The sequence below is a fragment of the Sparus aurata genome, chromosome 12 (assembly GCF_900880675.1).
Source record: "Sparus aurata chromosome 12, fSpaAur1.1, whole genome shotgun sequence".
Classification (NCBI taxonomy): Eukaryota; Metazoa; Chordata; class Actinopteri; order Spariformes; family Sparidae; genus Sparus; species Sparus aurata.
Genome location: NC_044198.1, coordinates 24,798,259 through 24,816,478, shown reverse-complemented (window position 1 = coordinate 24,816,478; position 18,220 = coordinate 24,798,259). Strand labels below are relative to the sequence as shown.

The window sequence follows — 18,220 nt, the reverse complement described above, 5'->3', positions numbered from 1 at the left end:
TGTTTGCATGTTGGAGTGTGAGTGAGTGTGTGTGAGTGTGTGGCAGTACGAGGCAGGAAGAGACGGAGGGAGCATGTGGGAATGATATAGAGTACGTAGTGGAGTGCATCTGTGCATGTACCTGAGAAGTGTAATGAGATCTGTGGAGAACTTCTCCGGAGAGGGAGACTTAATGACAATCTCTGTCCCCCAAGCTCCAGTGCATTTCGGAAAAAGGGAACCGCAGAGCTTCTTTAGCCAGAGCTCTCGGTGCAACGGGGGGAAAACTCATTACCAGTGCGCAGACACCAGAGAGGAGCATGGGAGTGGTGGAGGGGACCGAAAAAGACGCAAGCTGTGTCCCAGTACAGGCGCTGGATCCTCTGATGGAGCAAGGTTCTGTACCTCTGCCACATAATAAGCTTACTCGGGAAGCAAACTAATGGTGCATCCAAGCCCTCCTCATCAGCTCGGAAAGTCAAATATTTACATGTTAAATTCAGCTACCTGCCCCACACCAGACATCCGCCAGACAAAGTTAGCAGAGAGACAATATTTCCCTGAGGAGGTCGAGCAAGTAATAATTGTTTTCATTACAGATGGATTGATCATTTATCCTATATTATGCAAAGACATTGTGAAAAACTTCAAAGTGATGCCTTCAATTAGCTTTTTTTGTCCAACTTACACTCTAAAACTAAAGACTCTTCATCTTCTCTCGAGAATCCTTACATTTTAGAAGCAGGAACCAGGAATTCTTTACGTTTTTTTTTTGCTTGAAATAATTATCAAAATACTTGGCAATAATTTTCTTTCGATCAGCTGATTGATTTGTAGACTAATCAGTCTCGCAGTGCTTCGAAGAGACCAACGACAAAACCGAGATAGGCGTGAGTTTTGGATGCATCACCAGATGGTCAGATGCATGACTCTAACTCAAATCAATTACAGTAGTGTAAGTCAGAGTATCAACAAAATGATTACTTTCAACCGTTGCAGCCCATAATCACTGTTTTAGATTGTTTGATCAGTAACCCATGGCTCTTCTTGAGAAATCCTTAAGAGGAACAAGGAATTTTCTGATACCCCTGCCCACTTTATCCAATCAGGACAAAGAACTCCGTGAAGAGGAGGTCCTGTCTGCTCAACAAACATGCATTGAGCAGGATCAACATCGGAAAACAAGAAACAAACTACCAATTCCACTGCTCCTGGTGATGACGGGTTATACTACACCACAGGTCGAGGGAAGAAAGATGCTTGAAGAGAAAAAAGACGCAAGGAGAGCTGCTTCCAAAAAAAAGAAAAAAAGAAATTAATCATTCAAGTTTGGTGACGTAGAGAGGCGATCGCAAACAAACAGGCAGGAAGTTAACAGGAGCGTTAATGTTCAATATATCAGTGTGTATTACAGTTTACATGAAGAGAAATTAAGCACAAATCTCTAAATATACCAGAGACAGGTTTATTCTGTCATACTGGCAACACATTCAGCCTGTCTCTCTCATCACCTGATGCTCCATTTGAAGTGGGCACTTCTTCTTTTCACCCACTTCACTGAAACCAATTTCAACAAGACTGAACTGTCCTTTGTCAAACTCTGTTTTCCACCACCGCGCACAACAGAACGAGTGTATTGACTCCTTGCCAAACTGCCAACAATTGCAACGTGATTCGGGGCAACAGACTGCGGCCGCGAGCCCATCATCGCAACCACATCCCGCTCCTGCAGCTTTAAACTTTACAACATCCATCAAGTCAGACCTTTCCCTCACTGAGGATTCTGGCCGGCACAGCGCTCATGCTTTAATCATCTCCCATCTGAACTGGTGCAACTCCCCTCCAAGCAAAGCACAACTTACTCCGCATGCTGTAACCTACTGTACCTTTTCTTCAGCTTCTTTAAAATTTAAAATTTCTCTGCTTTTTTTTTGTTTTTTTCGATTCCTTTCAGCAGCAGCTAACAGTCAGCTGCCCATTGTTATCTAGGCTGTAGGAGTGTGATCCCAGAAGTATGTAGAAGGCTCGACAGGTCTGTTTTGAGCTAATGGATTGGAACATACCCTGCGGAGCACACATGGAGGACAATGCTCGGCTTCTCTGGCTGTGCAACATGTCAATTTCCATGTGGACCCTTCAATTCCATTAAGCAGTTTGCTGTGTCCTGTGGTTCAACTGAAGCAAACCCTGGAAAACAAAGAAATTAAATCCCTTCTTAGGGAGGAAGAGGTCTTCCAGGGCTGGCTACGGGGAGGAAGTTAAGTTGGTCCACGGATGCTGAGGAGGAGAATTAAAGATAGAAAAACAGGGGCAGAACTGAAGACAAATTGCAACAAAACAGTGTGAAGGAGGTGCTGAGTGGGATGAGAGGGATTACTGGCTAGAAAGACGCCAGGCCACGTGGGGGAAGTGAACAAAAATAGAGAGAATGACTTAAGCCTGTGTTTTTAACAGGTTCAATGTTGAGAGCTGCACCCACTCCCGCAGGTCGATGGACCTGATGAGATCTCGCCACAACAGTATGTGACTGATTACACCGCTGCTTCCCCCGCAGACCGTCACACCGGGGTTCGCCACTTCAGCCTCAGCCCCCCTCCTCCAGTCACTGACCACTTTACCGTGAAGGGCAGGAAGGAAAAAGGCCTGCAGGAGCAAATTGGGGCAAGGAGAACCAGGCGGAAGTCTAACATAAGATGAAAGAGCCTGGTAGAGGATTTCCAGCAGCCCTACAAATAGTTGAGGGGCAATATCACCAACAAATTGGACTGGAACTGAGAACAGAGAGGATCATAAGAGGATGTTCTAGCACAGTCTGCCTCTTTGGTATGCCGGTGAGGCCGGCATGATGAACACCTTTCAGGAAAAAAGGCGGATTTAAGTCTTTAAACAGCCCTAACATGCATGTATGTATACCGAAAGAGCTCCTGGTTGCTGTAATTGTTCCTCCCGTCTCGACTGGTTGTGAAGAGATTGCATCACCCAATTAAAGTGATGGGCAACAGTTCCCTCCACTGTAACTTAAAAAGAGAACATTGTGTGGGGAAGCAAGAAAGAGGGAGCTTCAGACTCCACAGACTGCAACCTTGGAAGATATGAAGTGTCATAATAGCTTCAGTTTTTGAACTGTGCAATAAAAATTCGCCTGTGCCTCCAGTGGTATTTTTTTTGCTTATTGTGATGTAATTTCTTTGAACGTCTTTAAATGCTTTATATCTCTAAAATCTGTCCAGGATAGGCTAAATGGTTATGCACGTCAATAAATGACAATAGTTGATAATAACATTGAAACTGTGTCATACATTGTCGTCAAATTTGACTGAATGAGAACACAAAACATGTCGATAGAAATCAATTCTGACTGTAGAAACATGAACAAAGTATTTTCTCGTGCTGTTGGTTATTTGAATGATGTCTGTATATACATTTTTGTTTTTAAGCCCATTTTTATTAACAGAGTGCAAAGATGCTTTTATAATCTCCTCCCTTGGTGTCCCCATGCTTAAAAGAAACACAGCATGTGTCCTCTTGGATGCCCCTATGATAGATAAAACCAGATTAAGTGTCCTCTGGGGTGCTTTTCTAGTATCATGACTACCTCAGACATCTTGAATCCGTCCCTGGTAAAGACAAAATGCAGGCTTGTGTGTCAGAATCAGTGCTTCAGTTTCTCAAACAGAGATGCTGATAATCTGCCTATAGCACAACACGACAAGGACAAACTACTAGAAATTAATACAATCACAGAGGAAACGAGGGACGGCGGACGGCCAACCACCGGTAATGTAAACACCATCAGCTCTGTGTGGCAGGAACTGTGTCGCAGCTTGATTCTGATTGCAGCAATCTTTATCACAACACCCAACCTGTGATTGCTGCGCTATTCTAAGAGGTGCCATTGCCCTCGGATTATAATAAAAGCTACACCTGAATGCGAGATGGAAATAATATTTAGATATGTCGGGCCCTCATCAGGTACCCCATGCAGCCAACACTCACATCAGTACACATTTAGACACAAACACATAAACAGAGGAAGCCGTTCAGACCTGGTGTCAACATTCGTCCTGAAGTGGACAGCTGAAAACACTCTTTCGTCCGTCTCCATTACACTTAAGAGACAGCACAACATTTAATGAACTGTAAAGGTGTCACATTTTATAAATGCAGTTAACAAAAAAACAATAAAGGCGACGTCTTTGTCCCCAGACTCCCTTTAGAAATTGTCCAATTTTGTGATGTATTGATTTAGGAGAAACTTTATAAACTTTGTGCGATGCTGTCTGCAACAAAATCTCAACTACTCGGGCCTTATTGTAAATTCAGCAAATGTCATACATCAGGACATTCTTTGTAGAAGAAACAGTGTGTCCGTTCGCTCCAGTGATGTTCAGTACATCTTTATTTGCCTACAGAACAGGTGAATGAGATCCTATCACAAAGTTTTAGAAAAAAACTGGACGTAAAGTTTTGTAGTTATTAATTTATATTGTTTAACTTATACATATTCAGTTATATGGGCTCGTTAAACATTGTCATATATGGTGAAAAGCACTCATATCAAATTGCTTTCCGAGTTTATGTCCATCTGTTCATTCTTTGTGTGCATATGCAACTGGAGGCGTGCGAATGTGATCTGAATAGAGAACTAATGTCCTTTTACATGTGGGGGTGTGGGCGGCCACAATATGCATTATACCTGGTTTAGGTGAAACTACTCAGACATTTAAAACTGCAGCTGTTAACAGCAAAGTGCTGCTGGTGGGTCAGAGATGTTTTTAACTCCGAGACTCATGTATAAAATACACGGGCAAAATATTTAATTCAAACTTTGCCATTAAAATGGAAAAAAATTGAAATTAAAAAAACGCGGAGGCATGTGGGCTGCAGCTGTCCATGCCGTGCAACATGCGGCGAATTTTTCTGAACAGCCGGAAGAGCACAAACACACACACAAATGAACACACACACACACACACACACACACACACACACAAAGACACACACATATACATGTCAATATTGCTAACAGGGCACTATATTTTTCCACAATCTAAGTGGGGACTTGTATCCTTCAGCGACGTCTACCTATCAGAGAGGTGACACACACACATACACACACACACACACACACACACACACGCACGCACGCACGCACACACACACACTCTCTTATTCCCATTAGGATACGTCCCGCTAACAAGTGAACAGAACTGTGACTTCACACTTTTCTGTACATGTACAAATTTAATCTTTATTATCATGACCTGCGGTTTTAGGTTCACTCATAATTTATTTAATAATCTAAATATTTTTGGCCATGTGTACTGCTTTATTTTCTATGCTTAATATTTTTTTCATACCTCCATATGTACTGTATACGTTAAGCTGCCATAGTAGTAGAAGTAGAAGTACACAAATAATGTCATATTTTAACCGAGAACCACTCTAACAGAAAGTGTAATAAGACAGCTTATCAGCTTCCTGTCTACTGACAAGTCACCATGGCTGCAGGCTTCAATATCTCATCATGAGGTTAAAAAAAAAAAAATCACACCTGACACACTCCTTGAGTGCTCCAGTTTTCTTCATCAGGATCAATAATGTTTCATTTCATCCACTGCTTGTACCACATTTTAAGCCCCAGTGTTGGCACATCGGGCTGCACAGGTACCACAGGTGCCCTTTACTGTACCTCCAGGCAATGGACTCACTCTGTTCTCCACCTCCTGACCCGCATGCTATCACTGTATTCCACTTAGCTGTCTTTTCTCTGTACGACCTGGTCATCCTTCCATCCATACCAACCTCCTCTGCCTGGCGGATTGGAGTGACCTCCCCGCCAATGCCAAAACATCGGACTCCTACATGCTGCATCTGTTAAAGAGGTACCTCATATTCCCCTCTCTCCACTCGTTGTATCATAAAAGCTTTCCTTCATTTGTATTCTCAGGCGATCCTTCAACAGGATTGCCTTACATCTTACATGTATCTGCTTTCAGCCATGCTACTGCCCTGGCTCTAATGATGGTAGTGTCAGACAGCCAAGGTTGAAATAATTCAACAACTATCAGACGGATTGCCGTAAAAAATGGTGCCACCAGCCAGTCAAAGTTTCCACTAATCCAGTCAATATCTCAACATCAATAAGATGGATTGGAACAACATTTGATTCAGACATTAATGGTCCCCTATGTTTAATAGTGAATGTAAGAGCATTTCCACACAGACAATGTGAAGAAAACTTTAGGGACAAGGGCTAAACGGTTGTGTAGCCTTGAGAAAACCACTTATCAGGCTGATTGGAAAAAATGCCTGTGTGGGTAGTGTTACTTAAGTTGGTCAGGTCGAGGTTCAGCAACGTTATGTGCCCAAGAAATGAGGTCAGCTGACTACCTGGATTCCATCCATGACCAGGTTTTTTCCATTAATGGATGTTTTTCTGCCCTGATTGCACGGGGAATATTCCAAGATGACAACTGATTTGCCACCACGGAGTCCAGACCTTAACCCCAGTGAGAATCTTTGGAGAAAACTTTACCCAGCAGCCCACTCTTTCATTATCAATACAAGATCTTGCAGAGTAATTAATGCAACTCTCGACAGGAGATAAATGTTGTGATATTGCCTACATGCTTCTGAAAACAATGCGTGCCGTAATCAAAGATAAAGGTGGTCCAACAAAAATAAGTCGTGCGTGATGTCTGCTGCAGTGTAGCATTTTTCAACAGTCCAAATATATGTACAAATTGTACGTTAATGCAAATGTAATCATAATTGTAAACTAACACGGCAAATTTCTGGTTTTTTACTGCAGCTCTGTGTCTGGTTTGTCCAAATGGTGTTGCCGTACCTAGCTGTCAAAAGCCAGCAGGTAGATGTTCTGGCACCTTTTCAACTCAGATTGGGGAGTGACAACCACCGCTGCGCCCCATGAACACTGTAGACTCAGTCTTGTTATAATGTGTTGTCCTCATTCACCCCTATTCCCTTGATCAATGAATTTGTCAGTTAAGTGTAACTCTGACGGTTATTCCCCCTTGGCGTCTCTCTCTCTCTCTTTTTTTTTTTCTCGCACTTTCGGTGACTTTCGTGTCATTCCACTGCTGCACACATTCGGAGTCACTCGGGGTGAGACCATCTGTTAAATGTATAAAATGTAAAAATGGAAATGTGGTGCCGTTGCTGCTCTGTACCTGCCAGATCTACATGACAGCCAGCGCATGGGTGGAGGGGGGGAAGCTGGCTCATCACCACATTCACATCCCCAAAAAACTCTGCTGGGACCATGACAGCACAGTCAATGTGGGTGAGCTGTAATCAGTACATGGGTGTCCTGGATAGTCCGTACTCTGCAGACGCTATACATATTGTAACAAGGAAACGAGCCAGGCAAGAGGGAGATCTGCAGATGCAGTGAAAAACAAACATTCCCGACATCCATTCTTATGCACACAACGAGGCGAGCGCTTTGGTATTTTCCAGAGGGACTCAAGTTCAACAGGAATGGAAAAAAATTCACAAACTGTCAGCACCGTGCCTGCATCTCGTACCTCAGAGTGAAGGAGCGCCGCGGGGTGAGGCCGGGGTCATGGTCAAGCACTAGTTGGGGTGAAAGGTCGGCAGACAGGGTGATCCCAGAGCCTTCGAGGAGCAGGGTGACGTAGTCGGGGAGCAGCTCGGCGGTCTCCGAGGTGAAGGTGATGGAGAAGAGCTGGCCATAGCTGTGGGCTTGGTGACCCAGGAATTTCTCTGTTGGGGGAAACGGGAGGTTGGATGAAAGAGAAGGTGAGCGGAGTCAGTGTTATTGCTGAGGTGTCAACCAATGTTGTAAACACAGAGATGGAGTTGTGTGCGTAGTGGTGGAAGCTGAATTAGTACTTTCTCCTTTTTGTTTTTTTAGGAAGCATTCAGAAAATATCTGCCTGTTCCTTTTGCCAGACGGGTGCAAGCCTTTTTTTGAGCTCACATGAAGCACTCCAGGAGTTTATGTGTAATTACCCACCCTCTCATCTCTGGCTCATTACAGCACATTAACGGGACTTCAAAGATCTAAGCCACCACTCGACACCCCGCCCATTCCGCTACCAACCCTAAAAAACACACTGAAGATGTATTTTTGATACATAAAAATAGGCAAAAAAATGTCCCTCAATCAATATGGAAATAAGTACATTGTTGTTGTGAACCAGTTACGCTCTTAATATGAGAAAATCATAACAACCTTCAGGAGAAAAAAAAAGACCCCAACCATGTTGCCATTCTCCACCAGCTCTGGGTGAGCGAGTGGGCAGAACTGACAGGTTTGCACGCTTGGTTGCCACCTTGTTTTTGAGCGTAATCGTGTGTGAAGTACATCCTGAGCTCTTCTGGGGGTTGGGAGGGCTAAGGACTTGAGTGGGTGATTCTGCCTGCGAGAGGCCTCTGGCATCATTCGAAGCGATTCGACTGTCTGATCGTCTAATATCTGCCCGACCAACAGCCCCCTTTTATCATCACAGCCAGGGCCCCTCTGTGCATCTCCGTCCCACTCTCCCCGTGACATCCTTGACCAGATTAATCAATGTTATTTATTTTTTTTTTTTATCCAACCAGTAACACTTTTGTAAGGGTCCACTTTTTGAGTAGAAGTTACTGCCTGTTGTTGGTGATGTATTACTCGGTGATGTGTTAAATTAATTACTTAAAGTTATTGCTTTTTTTAAGTTAAAAGCAATGTAATTATTATTTCAATTATGCATAAACTTTCATCATTTCAAGCACTTCACGGTCCAATACGTAATGCTTTTTGCTCTCACCAATCACTTAATTTGGTTTATTATAAACAACGTTATTTTATTAGTATTCTTGCTGTATCTCCCCGGCAACTATTCCAGCCGCAGTGGCATTAGCTGTTTGTTTAGCTCTAATGTAAGAGAGTTTAATTTAAATAGTTTTTTGATGTGCTCAATTGACACATTGCTGTGTCTCTGTTCTTTCTAATAAGCTGCAAGCCTTCGCACATAAGAACGCAAACTCAAAATAGTCTAATGTCGCACCATTTTGTCAGCGCTTTAAATAAAAAACATCACATCCAGCTTCCGTCACACCTGTTAGCTTTTAAACAATTCAATCCACATGAGCAAGTGTGAGGATACGTCAATAAATGAAGCACAACACCGGTTGTTATTCCTAACAGCGGAGGTATTTGTAGGAAATGAAAAAGGCAGTGATAAAGGGGGAAAAGCTTCAATTACATGACTAATCAATAGCACTTTCTTTTTTCTGTCCGATAAGGCATCGCTCATGTCAATGTGGCTTCAGAATCAATAGGAATATATAATTACAGCCAATCAGGAGTGAGGGAAGCAGCTTAACAACCACCAATCATCACCAGCAAGGACAAAAACACTTTCTCATTTGGAATGAGCTGCCACACATCTCAATGGAGCTTCACAGTCAATACATATTGATGACCAAGGAGTAAAAAAAACAAAATAGTCCGGAAAGAGAAAAAAGGCGCAGCTTGAATCCATCACCACCAATTAGGCAGGAGTGCCTTCAATGAGCCCTCACACATTTTAATATCTTAACTGATGGAAAAACAACCGATATGGGTGAAAGGTCCAAATGAAATAACCGATCAATACTCACTGACAGGCCAACACTCACACACACCAGTGCAAATTCACACCCAAACACATAAACAACTCAATTTGTTCATAGACATGTTTTCTGTTATATATATTTCTTAAAGTCTCTCCCTCCTTTTTCCCCTCAAAGCTTAATTTAATATACATATACATGGTATCTACATATTGTAAATGTATTAATATGCATATGTAAATATTTCCGGATAATCCCATCTCATATTATTTTGTCTGTTCGTCTGAATAAATGTTTTCATATACTTGTGATGCCTTGAGTGCCTTCTCGTTTGAAGTAGTTGTAGACCACTCAACAATATATTAACATGTTTGTCCACACACAATTTCTTACAAAATGACTGCTTCATATAGTTTTCAGAGGCACTATTTCCACTGTTGACACTATAAAACAGAGGTACATGCAGTATAGCAATTAGCCAGATAACTTTGTCATAGCAAGCTTGCGAGCTAAAGTACTTTAGCTAACCTTATTGTTAGCCTACGTTAGTATGTGCAGTGACCCTTCACCAGCAGGGCTACACAGCATATGGATCAAATTTACATTTATTCATTTGGCAGAATAAATAAATGATAAACATCACCTGCACTGGCTGGTGTAGTTCTAGAAAGAAGGAAGCTGCGGCTAGCTCAAAAGCATTTTGTAAAAGAAATACGGTGACGGTAAGTTATGTGAGGAAAATAAGGATTTGATAAATGTTCACCGAGACCAAAAAAAATTAATTTTAACTGTAGGGCTGAAAAGTGAAGCGAGCAAATAAAAGACAAATCGATAAATAAGATAAAAGGAAAAGATAAAGAGCTTTATAATCCTAACTTACTGAATAGCTTATCGAAAGTATATTCAGTTATACTTATATAGTTATATATTGTCAGAAAAATCGAATCTCCTTACGACTGTGGACTGTGTTAGCTGTGATAAAATCTGATCTCTCCAGTCAGTCACTCAGACACACCGCACTCAAACTGCACTCATGAGAGTAGCATCCGGCAGCAGATGCTCATTGTTGCATTAAGTTTAAAAATGAGATCCGTCTCTGCAAAGCCACTATTTTTTTTTTCTTAGTGGAGCTGAGAAGGGGCAATTACCTATAGTTGGGAAGTGACACACTGTAATAATGAGTAATGCGCGGAACCCCTTGTTCACAGAAAATAAAAGTCAACAGATATTACTTTTGAAATGATTAATAAGAAATATATACTGCGCATTCCTTGCATAACGGTGGGTAATGAGCCCAGTAATACCGCTGTGTGACCAAGCTAATATTCTATCCTAAAGTGCTCCCTTATGGTAGCGAGCGGTTGTGTTTCAGCTGTAGCTCGCCGGCTATTATTCTGCCGGCGTCTGATTTGCGTCAGTGTGGTTCCTCCGTGTGCGAGGATAGAGGTACCAAAAGCATAATTACTCACAACCTTAATAGACCATCCAGGAAATGGCCCCACGGGCGGGCCTCTCTCCAAAGTAATGAATCATTATGGAAAAAAAACAACAACAATGAAAGGATTATTCATGTGTAAGTTTGATCTGCTGTCTGTGCATCGCCATGGATTTATATTCATTATTCTATTTCACATGACAAATTGGGGAGAGTTTAAAAAGTTAAGGGATCTCTAAATACCGCGGCGTGCCAGCTGCACACGCGTCTCACAACAGAGATTCACATTTTTCTGTATAACGTTAAGTGCGGTACTTAAACCACTTAGATAATAAACTGATGAATCACTCAATTGTAATAACTGATCATCAAGATATATACTAATGGTGCAATATGTCAGAATTTTTACTTTTAAACATTATGAAAATCATAAAAATGTTGGAGATGGAGATCTTTGACCACAAGTCAGCTATCGAGGTTAGCATGCTAACTGGCTCGACCCGACTGTCCAAAGCTCCTGTGCTCGAGGTTTAAACACCAACACTCCCTCATTGGTCCGAGCTCACAGTTCAGGCACACTCGAGCCAGCTGATTGGACCACTTGCTACATGGCTAACTGATTTAACTAGCAAAAAGACAGCTGCAGTTAGCAAGAGCTAGCGATTATTCTGTTGATATGCTGTTATTTGTCTTGAGACATTTTGTCTATGAAAACGCTTTCTTTTTCTTTTTGCTGAGAGTTTTATAAGAAAACTGATACCACTTTATTAATATCATAAACATAAAGAGCCAGGATACACTTAGCCTAGCTTGACATACAGACTGGAAGAAGGCTCTGTTCAAAAGTTTAAAACATTTGCTTAACCCTAAACCTTTCTGATTAAAGTGTTGTATCTTGTTTCTTTAACCTGTTGAAAACAGTAAAATGTTTTTTTTTTAATTGTGTTTTTATGAGGTTATAACATCTCCCGACTGAGAAATAGTTTATCAGCCGTTGTTTTGAATAATTGTTTTTTGTATATGAACAAAAGTGATATAATGTGTCTATTAGTCAGCTATAGAGGTGCTATGGTTAGATATCTTTTAAACTTTGGAGAGGCGAGCTGTTGCCCTAATTCCAGTCTTAATGCTAAGCTAAGCTAAGCTAACTATATCTTAATATTTAGCATACAGACATTCTTGAACGGGCAAATGTGTGTCAAAGTTTATCTATAAGCAAAACTATTAAACATCCTCCACTTTAGGCTTTTTCACCGTGAAGATTTGGTTTTCCCACTGAACATCTTTGGCTTTTTGACGGTCGGGCAGACAAATCAACATTAAAGGTGCTCTATGTAAGAATTTGCCACTCGAAACTCAAATAGTGGACCGCATACATTTGTTTTTTCACATATTGGACCTTTAAGATGAAAACTTGTGCTCTGGGAACTGACAAACCTTCTCAGAGAACAGTTCAGTTGCGAATATAAATGATCAATATACATAATACGCATGTATTTCAGTCAACAACTTAAAAAGTTTGAATGGAAAAAACAAAGCGTCAACCTGCGCCACTCATTTTGTTTCTATGACTCTGTCAGAATGATCTGAGGTTCACTCACTAGCGGCGCCATTGATGCTGTGCCAGGAACACATAAAGCCGCCATCACACCCGAGTGATAGATGCCCATATAACTTTTGGTGGAATGGCAGAGGAGCTCAAAATCAATCAGGGGGGGGGGATTTAGACTTTGCTCCAACTAATTTAAATCAACTCAATTTCAATTCAATCACAGCCGCCTTGTACAAACACTGATCCGATCGAGGCTCCAACATCGACCACCGTGCAGCAGACAGTCTGAGGGCAAAGGCCCCGACGGACAAACTTTAAACTTTTAAACAGGCGCAACACCGTCAGGACACCGAGTCTTAAACTAAACTGCACCGCCTGCAGGCACAATGTACGTGACCTGAAACAGAATCACACGCGAGGAAAGCTTCATAGTCGAGGGGACTCTTGAAGCATTATAAAGCACATACATATGCAGGCCGGCACACACTGAAGACATCCATTCAGTCGATTATGTTGGATATAAATCTGATATAATAGAAATAAAAATGCGGTATTTTAAGACACAAAGCTATCTGGTGCTCTTCAGGGAAGTAACAGGGGGACAAAGTCAAGTGTTGAGCGGAGATCAAATCAGATGACTGGTCTCGTCTCTGAGGGCTCTTGTCCAGCCCACACAAAAGTTGTCTAAGAGCCGAGGTACAAATGTCAATGAAGGAGTCATACTGTTCTTTTTTTAACCGAGTGTTTAGAAAATCACTCCACACTTAAGAGAAATGTGAGGACTTTGCCGGTATGGATGTTTTTCTATATGTGAGGAGACCAAAGAGTGACACAGAAGGGTTATGAGTAAAGATTTTACAACTTTGGAAAAGTCACCATGAAGAAATCCGTTACCGGTGTTAAAGGGACATTCCGGTGTAAGGGTAAGGGTTAGACTCCCTCTCGAGAGATCAAGTTAGCAGACCGCTAATTTACGGTGTTTTATCAACCTCAGAAACGACCGCACGACAACAATACACTGCAGTAAATGGATCCAAATATAAACCGCCACCAAAAAGCCACAAATAATGCTCAGAACAGCACCAAACTTCAGCAACAGTACAAATAGGGTCTCAGCACATAGTCCGGGGCATCTAACCTCCGCTAGCTTAGCTGGATTTCTATTGGGAAGCTAAAATCAGATTTCAACTCTCCTCCATCAGCTTCCGGGTCGGGGAAGTCCGGATGCGATGATTACCGAGTGCGGTTAGAAATGCTCAATTCCGTTCTTTTCCCTGTCCGCTCTCGATAATAACTGTTATAAACTGGCAGGTAAGACACATATGAACTTTGATTGCTTTTCCATGGAGTCATAATCATACATTTTCATCCATGAGCTGCGGAACTCTACTGCACTCGGTAATCGACTCGTCGGGACTTCCCGTCAACAGGAAGCTGCTGCAGAAGAGTGGTAAATTTAGTCAGCTTTTCAGTAGAAATCCAGCTAAGCTAGCGGAGGTTAGATGCCCCGGACTATGTGCTGAGACCCTATTTGTACTGTTGCTGAAGTTTGGTGCTGTTCTGAGCATTACTTGTGGCTTTTTGGTGGTGGTTTATATTTGGATCCATTTACTGCAGTGTACTGTTGTCGTGCGGTTGTTTCTGAGGTTGATAAAACTCCGTAAATTAGCGGTCTGCTAACTTGATCTCTCGAGAGGGAGTCTAACACAGTTTGTGTGTTGGACCATGAATTAAATTTACACCGGAATATCCCTTTAAATGTCATGTGCGCTCGTATTTGATAAGCCGGTGTAGTTTATTGTGGGCAGACGCTGGCTTGCCTGAGCCTTCAGCGTCTGCCCCATTGTGCCAACATTGTGGTCTGAAATGAGTGACAATGCTGTGACAAAGTGCTATTGTCGCTCTGAACAGCCTTAAGGCCACAGCGTGCTTCAAACAAAGCGCCTGTCAGTCGCGTCACGCCGCGTGAAAGTCTCCTCATCCGACACCTGTCCGACGTAGGAATTGGCGAGAGTGTGACTCTGACACAGACGATCTAACAGTCACATCCACGCACTGATTCGTCAGGTGTGTGGAGGTGAGACACAGGGCGGGGTGTGAACGCCTCTCTGAAGCTCTCTTTATTTATTCTTCACACAGCTGCGGCGCCTCTGTCACCTTTTGTGTGTGCAACCGAGCGCAACAGCCTGAATGAGAATGAAGATGCTGACCAAAGATTCAGTGTGTCGAGACAACAGGACACGCCAAAGACATACCTCCCGGCTGCCTCCCTGAGAGAGCTCTATTAAGGCCTCTGAGTGTGGCCGTTCGGAAAAGGGTATCAGCACTCTCACCTTTAGATGTAATCAGACAAAATGTCGTACGACTGCGTTTGTTTGAAGCATACTAAACTCTTTACTCTCCCTCTCGAGCCTCAACTCAAGCGCTCCTTCACCTTTTAAGTTAGTTGACTCTCGCGCCTTCTACTTTCTACCTCTCCACTCAGCGCTCTCATTTCCCCTCTGCTACGTCTCCTTTCTCTTTTGCTTATGTTTCCAGATGACAAGGCCGGCAGACTGGATTACGTGCAGACCTAGGTGCAGGTAGCACTCAGGTTGCGTGAGGCTCTTACCGCCAATTGCAGCTTGAATCGGAGTGACAGGTAGCCTGGAGCTGCTCTCATGGATCTTTGCTCCCTCTTACTCTCTCTGCCACTCCTCAACTGAGCGCAAGAGCAACCGTATGCTGCTCTCTTTCCTCCTTCTGCAGGGTTATTTCATTTAAATTCTGTCTCTTTTCCCGCAGTCTCCCTGTTGCTTCTGGCTTAGCAGGTTGGCCTGCGCTGCAGATATGAAAAAGGATCAACATTGCAAGCTTCTCAACAGATGGCTGTAAGGACTTATGCTAGATGATGTCCCCTTCAGCATGAAAGCTGCTCAGCCAAGAGAGCCACAGTTACTGTCCAGCAGATTCAAGTGGTGACCACAGTTGTTGGAGGCAGGTCAAAGCAACCGTTTGGGGAGGTACTTCATGTTTGTCTATGATAGTTTCTGGCAGCTGCGCTCGAGTGTTCAGTCTGTTTGAGTCACCACGGGGACTCGAACTCCGCCTGTGTCAACCGTCAAGCAGATGTCCGGGATCAGGAAGAGGAGAAGTGGCAGCGCACATGCTTCAGAGGAAGACCTGCGTGACCCGAGTGCACTCACGCAGACAGATCCACACGTACATGCGTTCGCGTCTCGAGCTGGCGTGCACACCGGTAGCGAAAGGGGAAAAAAGGGGGGAGAGGATGAATCACAAATGTTTTCGAGGAGCAATTCTGATGTCCTGATTGGATCGTCTGACAATCAAGGTAAAGTGGCGAGGGGGTGAAAGAGTGACGGGCCTGATTGTCCGCGGGAATTCAGGAAACACAAGTTTCTTGATGCAGTTTTTCTTTCCCCGTGGCATTGGCTGCTATTTCTGTCGCTGGCTGAGCAACGCAGATCCCAAACACTCCCCCCCCTCCCACCTCTCTCTCTCTCTCTCTCTCTCTCTCTCGCTACTAATTCAATAGAAGAAGCCAATGATTGAATCCTGTCCCTCGTGTGACAGCTGAAGCCCGAGACAAACTACGGTGACAAACGGATTCATTGGAATCACAGAAAAAAAACATTTAAAAATGCATTTTGCATGATGTTCGATGTGGAGTTGCCACTCAGAATTATCTCGTGCTCCGGTGGAGAACACAGTGGAGGGATTTCGGCGCAAACACAAATTAGGGGCGAAAAAAAACGAGCCGAGACGGTGGCGACGACAGGGAGAGAGAGAATTCCAGAGCCGCTTCCAAAAGCCGCTGCCACTCCGCTCTAATCTTTAAAGTAACTGTACACATGCACCACTACGAGAAAAAAAAAAGAAAGAAAGAAAGAAGGGGGGGGGTGGTGGCGAGAGAAAATGAGATCATTAATAGGGATGGCAAGGAAATAGATTTGTGCATTTATTATGTGGAGAAACAACGTAAACAAGCACTGTGCGAAGTAGATAAGCAGGCTGCCACAAAGCTGCTCTCGGCCAGTTGGGCCACTAATCTGTGTTGTGGCCTACAGAGACGCTACTATAGACCGTGTGAAGAAGAAAGCAACTTTTAAAAACACTATTAACTATGTGCATTTATAATTACACACACACACATATACAGTATATATAAATATACATGGAAAAAAAGCATGCACGCATTCATTACGGACTTATGCGCGTCACGTGTACGCGTCCGTGACTTATCGACGCGCTCGTAATGACATTCTGGAAATCGCGCCTGACCACCAGGCTTTGTCACATCCCGCTGTAAGCGTTTCATCTTTCTAAAAAAAGATGCCCCCAAATGGAGTCGCTCTCTGTGATTGCGCGTATTGGGCATAAAAAAACCTCCAGGATGCGGAGTTAATGGGATTGCTCCTGTTTTGCTTCCGGCCGCGTTGGCTGGAGGGGCTGCGAGCTGATGGCTGGAACCGACTTAGCGAGAGACAAGAAGGAGCCAAGCCAATTTTTACTTTGTTGCTTCTCCAGCATGGCCAAGACATCCAATTCCATCAGGCCCTTGCTGCTGGGGCGGCTGATAGAAATGGGCCCTAAGTCCTGTAGCCGGGCCAGCTTAGTCCCTTATCTTCTAATGGCTCTGATAGCGGATTGGGGGGGAAATGGTGTGAGAATAACTGCTGTGTGACCCGCTGCCAAAGACCCTGATTAATCTCACTAAAGAACAACAGGAACAAGCTATGGCTATTATAGATGATCTGCTATCATTTACATATTTACTATAATCGCAACAACAAGGATTTATTTATTATCTCATAACATACAAGTCGACAATAGGGATTGTAAGCGACCCATTTAAACCCAGGCTGAGGTAACAATCTGTCCTCTCGGCTGAGCTCAAATCTCTTATTATTTTGTTTTCGGACTCACCGGGGGCTTTGTAGAAGCCGATGTCTTCCTCAGTGAGAGGCAGCAGGTAGACTTCACCTTCCTTCCACAGCAGGGGGTACTCCTGCCCTCCGGAGAACTCTCCCGACCAGCCGTCCTGATCTGAGGGTTAAAAAGAAAAACAAGACCAAACATGAGAAACAAACACAGAGTCAGCGTTCAGATAATTCTTCTGTTGGTTTCATTTCACACAGAAAAACAACAACTGTGTTCCTGACCTGGAGAACCCAAGCACCCTGCAGCTCGAGAAAACACACGCACACATGCACATGCTGCAAATACAAGAAACACGACCATATGGAGGAAACGCAGGCCAAGTCAGAAACCCTCCGAGTTGTTACAGAAAAACTACATTTTAAACTAAGTTACCAAACAAAGTTTCTAGAGTTTTTCCTCTGCTTGTGGCTTCTTCCTGTCCACTCGATATATCATCATATTATATATAGTTTTGACAATGTTATTTGTGTCAGTTGAGGGTTTGCATGCTATATAATGGACAAAGTCTCTCTCTCTCTCTCTCTATGTCCATGTTATGCATCATTTGAATGGCCATTGTTAATTGTCTCAATCTACAATGGGCTCACTTGATCATTCTGTGCCGCAAAACTTTAAACCTCCACATTTCGATGTGCGTATATCTAATACTGCTTGTGAAATCTTAAATGTGGCTTTGACACACGATAGAAGATGCAGAGATAGGAATTAAATATACTCGCTATACATGAGGT

The 18,220-nt window shown here is 43.2% G+C and overlaps 1 protein-coding gene across 1 annotated transcript in view; it reads right to left on the bottom strand.

Moving 5' to 3' along the window:
• Positions 1–18,220, bottom strand: part of lamc3 (laminin, gamma 3) — a 124,892-nt gene that overhangs the window by 47,421 nt on the left and 59,251 nt on the right. Inside the window, exons 9-10 of the mRNA XM_030436552.1 lie at positions 17,475–17,594; positions 7,530–7,728 (exon numbers count right to left, since the gene is read on the bottom strand). Of these exons, the coding sequence (XP_030292412.1) occupies positions 7,530–7,728; positions 17,475–17,594 (319 nt within the window). The remainder of the gene's footprint in view (positions 1–7,529; positions 7,729–17,474; positions 17,595–18,220) is intronic.